Source organism: Cynoglossus semilaevis, chromosome 3 (genome assembly GCF_000523025.1).
Source record: "Cynoglossus semilaevis isolate Cse_v1.0 chromosome 3, Cse_v1.0, whole genome shotgun sequence".
Classification (NCBI taxonomy): Eukaryota; Metazoa; Chordata; class Actinopteri; order Pleuronectiformes; family Cynoglossidae; genus Cynoglossus; species Cynoglossus semilaevis.
In genome coordinates this window covers 14,233,954-14,238,824 of record NC_024309.1, presented here as the reverse complement: position 1 = coordinate 14,238,824, position 4,871 = coordinate 14,233,954, and the positions used below count along the sequence as shown (strand labels likewise).

The 4,871-nt window shown below is 43.9% G+C and overlaps 1 protein-coding gene and 1 long non-coding RNA gene across 2 annotated transcripts in view; one reads left to right on the top strand and one right to left on the bottom strand.

Moving 5' to 3' along the window:
• Positions 1–4,871, top strand: part of LOC103377436 (cadherin-12-like) — an 87,008-nt gene that overhangs the window by 52,852 nt on the left and 29,285 nt on the right. The window contains exon 6 of the mRNA XM_008308248.3: positions 2,852–3,039. Coding sequence (XP_008306470.2) covers positions 2,852–3,039 — 188 coding nt within the window. The remainder of the gene's footprint in view (positions 1–2,851; positions 3,040–4,871) is intronic.
• The window catches only part of LOC112486891 (uncharacterized), a 34,420-nt gene that overhangs the window by 7,808 nt on the left and 21,741 nt on the right, over positions 1–4,871 (bottom strand). The window lies entirely within an intron of this gene.

Below are 4,871 nucleotides of genomic sequence, written 5' to 3'. Positions count from 1 at the left end.
CGTTCATCTGTGGAAGCTTTTATCTTTTTATACCACAGCTTGAACCACAGCTTGAACCACACCTAGAACCACAGCCAGAACCACAGCCAGAACCACAGCCAGAACCACAGCCAGAACCACAGCCAGAACCACACCTAGAACCACAGCTTGAACCACAGCTAGAACCACAGCTGAGAACACGTTCATCTGTGGAAGCTTTTATCTTTATTCCACACATGTTAGTAATAAGTGAATAATAATTGAATCCCTCATACCAAGACCCCCCCCCAAAAAAATTATTTTATTTGTAAATGTTCCCTCTAATTTTCTGAGGCCCCTGTAACGCTCCCTGGTGGCCACCAGAACCACCACTATAATAAGTCAACAACATTGTTGGAAAGAAAAAGAAATTTGAATTTTTTTTTTTTAATCATTTCACGTCAGGCCTGGTGTCATCGAAGGGGATTTTTTCTTTCTGAACAGAACTTGTCGTCACTGCCTTTCCCCGGCCTCACAGATCCTCAGCTTTGAGGGTCATTTCCATACTTCAGGTCACGCTCCACCACACCCAGACGGCTGCGGCCGTCACACACCGTCTCTGGTGTCACACTCCTCATTTATCATTCCACCATTTTTACTGCAGATTTTCTGCCTTTCCTACATGTTGATCCTGGGATTTACAGAGCGGAGCTCAGGAAAAGGCAGGAATTTAGGGGCTGGAATTTCAATAAATAATCAAGCACTCAAGGGCGGGCTTAAAACTAAAAAAAAAAAACTAAATAAATACATTATATTTGTGCCCTTGTGATAGTACCAGGATAACTTTGACTTTTTCTCAGTGTCAGTGGTCAGCTGTCCTGATGACATCAGTCAGTCTGGAGGTCAACCTGCTGTGAGGATCAGTCCGTGGATTTTACCAACGTCAGATTAGGCTGTAATTCGCCCTCATTTGTTTTAACCTCTGACTGTAACAGTCTGCTCTGCAGGAGCGTCCAGACTGAATCATGTTCCAATCCCTGAGAGGCTGAAGCCTTTCTGTGACACTGAAGAAGAAAATGAAGTTTCATTCATTTTTATCAAAGCTTCGTCAAGATTCCGTCAGAGGAGCTGAATGTCAGCGTCCTCGAAATTCTAAAGACAATTCATCGAGTTATCCACAAAGATGATACAAATCTTGTACAGATAAAGATAAATTCTAATTTACACCAGAGTTAGTCTAGAGAGCGGCAGCATAAACTAGCCGAGCTAATTATTGCAGCTACACGCTGAGAAGAAGAAGAAAATGTCAACACTACTACTACTACTAGTAGTACTAGTACTATTAAAAATAATACTGGTACATTTTGTGAGTAAATACCTGACAGTTGGCCATTAATAGAATATTTTTAACAAAAGCCACTATTGGCCCCGGGCCAGACTTTGAACATCACACAGTTCAGTTGTAGAAGATTTAGAGAATTCACAGAACCAGGACCCAGATGGTACAACAAGAACTCCAGTACCGATCTGTGTGTGGTCAAACCTATGGGTCGTTTCAAAGAGGAGAGCGCAGGAGCAGCAGCTTTGGAGCAGCAGCTTTGGAGCAGCAGCTTTGGAGCAGCAGGCTGGAGAACCCGCTTCACCTCAGTGCCACCACAGCATTATGGAAATAGAATCTTTTTTTTTTCCCTCTCAGCCACAGGAGCTTGACCATCAAACCTCCTGACTCCACGTTCACAGCTTTTTCCTCACATCACCAGAACCCCCCCAACCCCCTGCTCTTCTCTGCCCCCTGTTGACTTTATTATAGGAACATCTTTGTTTACATTATAACAACGCAAGACCTTGAACTGGGATTTAAAACAAACAGAAAAGATTAAAAGAATAAAAACTAAACTACATTTCCAGGTGTTTTTGTCAAGTCTAGAGCCGAGTTTTTTTTTCTCTTTTGTTTCGTTACCATATGCCAGCTCCCCGTCCTGAGCTGCTCAGACCAGATGAGCACAGACTGACACACTGATGTGTGGCTGATAAGTGACAGGTGATGCAGAGTTAACACTCTGGTCTGGAACTCTGCACCCAGGGTGGAGGTCTAGACCAGACCAGACCAAACATGTTGAGAGGCTGCAGTCGGGCCGTGGTTCTGTGAGAACTCTGAGAGGACTCCTGGGGGGATTGAACCTATAACTTAATAAATGTGGTGTAACCTTTGCTGCGGCTCCAGTCTGTAAACTGATGCAGAAAAATGTAATGTTGCAAAGAATTGCTGACAGGTTGGAAGTGCTGTGTAAGAAAAGAGGGAGTCTCACGACTCTGCCGACTCTTGTCCAAAGGTATTACGAGTCCTGGGAATATTGTAAAAACACAGCTTTATGCTCCAGCTCACTGTATTTCTGTGGTGCCGCAGGGTGAGGAGACAAGAGCAGAGTTTTATTGTCTGTAGCTGGAAAAATTGTTCATGCTGGAAACAGGAGAGGGGAACAGAAGAAGAAGGTTTTATTCCCATTGATTGTCAGCCATAATCAAGAGTTCCGATGTTAGCTCATTTCCTCAGCAGTGCTTTCTGCTGCCAGGATGATCGAGTCCCCTCCGGGCTCCATCTCTCTGTGTTTGTGGAGCTCACAGGTTGAAGCAATAAGAAGCTGAACATCATTGATGTCCACACACATCAGAAGTGAATAATGTCACGCCTTTAGCTACGGGTCGGCTTCAGATGGTGAACGTTTCAGCTCCTCGTCTGTGGGTGGATGAGATGCTCTGCTCAGAGAGAGAGGAACTCTAAAAACAGAGTGGGATGTGAAGAGCTCCCTTTTTTTGTCAGATTTTCAGGTGATGAGAACGTAATGACTCAGACTCAGGTCCAGTTTGATGTCTCTGCTCCTTCTGTCCGCAGGTTTCTTTCACCTACGAGTTCCCGAGTCTTCCGCGGTCGGCTCGGCTGTGGGCAGAATCAAGGCGCATGATCTGGACATCGGGAAAAATGCCGAAGTTGACTACAACATCGTCCCCGGTGACGGGGGAGCCATGTTTGACATCACCACCAACAGCCATAATCAAGAGGGAATCATCATTCTCAAGAAGGTAGGAGAACTCCAAGGATGAAGTGGTGGAAGTGTGAAGAGGGAAAAGCCGACTTCCTGTTGAATATATCACACTCCCAGCAGTGTGCAGATTGGGAGACGACAATGGAAGTCTGTGTTTTCCAAACCATGACACATACGGGTGTAAGAAAATATCAGTACACTGAATTATCACAATCTTTCCTTTCATAAGAAGCTTGAAAACACCAGTGCCCTGTTACTGATGGAGTCGTCGTATAAACGCACTGCATTATGAAAAATCCAAAGTATAAAATGTGTATTTTCTAAGCCTCAAGGGCTGGAGATTAGACAGAGTTTAGAGAAGCAGATGTAGTTGTGGGCAAAGCTGGAAGACTTTTATCAACAGAGAAAATCTCCAACCACATTTCAGCTGCACAGCAGCTGCTGCTCATATCAACTTCTAATAACTGTGATACAGAAGTGGTATTGGTTCTGGCTGGATACAGAGAGAGAGAGAGAGAGAGAGAGAGAGAGGAACGCTGTCTGGAGGTCTGACACGAACCCAGTCGAGGTTCTAACATCTGTGACGGTTTAGTGGTGGGTGACAACAGCAGTCAGGGTTAGTTAAGATAAACTGGGAGGCCACTTAACTCAGCTGTTTTCATTTATCATTGTAAATCTGTGTTCTTTTACTGACAGATTTATTCGTCGAAACGTTATCGCCGTTAAATCCATCGTCAAACTTAACTGAACACATGACAAGCACAGAATAAACTCATGTCAATCTTTTAGCTGATTTCACTGAGCCTTAGTTCCCGTCCTAACCTCCACTAACGCTGTGGATTGAATCGTCTGGGAGGCTGAGCTGTCCGTGGTGCTGATTTCACAACCTCCTGCCTCTGATCCATGTGCTGCACCTACGTACAATATGCGCTCCGTCTGTGGTAACAGTGAAATCACTGAGGACACTCATTAAGGAAGTGGATACACTGAAGTAGCAGTGCATACGCTGTTCAACAACAAGTATTTGCCTGTAACAGGATGAAAATTAAATTTTATGCCTGGAGAGCCACGGGGGTTAGAAGAACGTGGTGAATAAAGTCTCGACAGATGCCCGTTATCTTTATAACCCAGATGTTTAGAAAGTGCAGGAAAGGAAGAAAGGTTGAGAAAATACGAAGCACCACCGCGATTCTTTTTTTATAGGCTGCAGCTGAGACAGATGAGGTGTAAAAAAACAACTGAAAGGATAACTAAGTACATGCCGTTTATTATACACAGTAAAAAATTAACAGCCTGCCTCAGCATCTTGGAGGTGGATGTGCTGCACCTGCATGAACGTGAAGGTGTGGCTGCTTCCAGCACCTTCCAGCACCTTCCAGCACCCTCCAGCACCACAGCTGTGCTGTACCTACGTGTTATATTTACATCTACGGCTCTGTTGTTCCACTGAAGCCACCGGTCGTCTGAACTCCCACTGAAATATTCCTGCTTTGATACTGGTTTATTCACTGCATAACACTCATTAAAATGAAACAGTACATACAATAAAAAAGGGTTAAAACTGAAATATACAATGGACAAAAAACTATATATAACAAGTGATAAAAACACACAGGAAGTCACTGCTGTTAAAAGGCACGACGCCTGCGGTTTTTTTAAATTATTCTTCCTCCTCGGATGAAGGACTTTAAAAAACTAAAAAACTACGTTTTGAAGTAACAGTGAACCTCATGTGGGTTAGTTATTGGTTTGTTATAAAACCCCATCATAAAGTGGCTTCACCAAAGTCTTGACTTTCACACGTTTCTGCAGAGAAACTGCAGACATGTTTGGTAATAAACGTCACAAACATATGGAAGAGCTGAACTG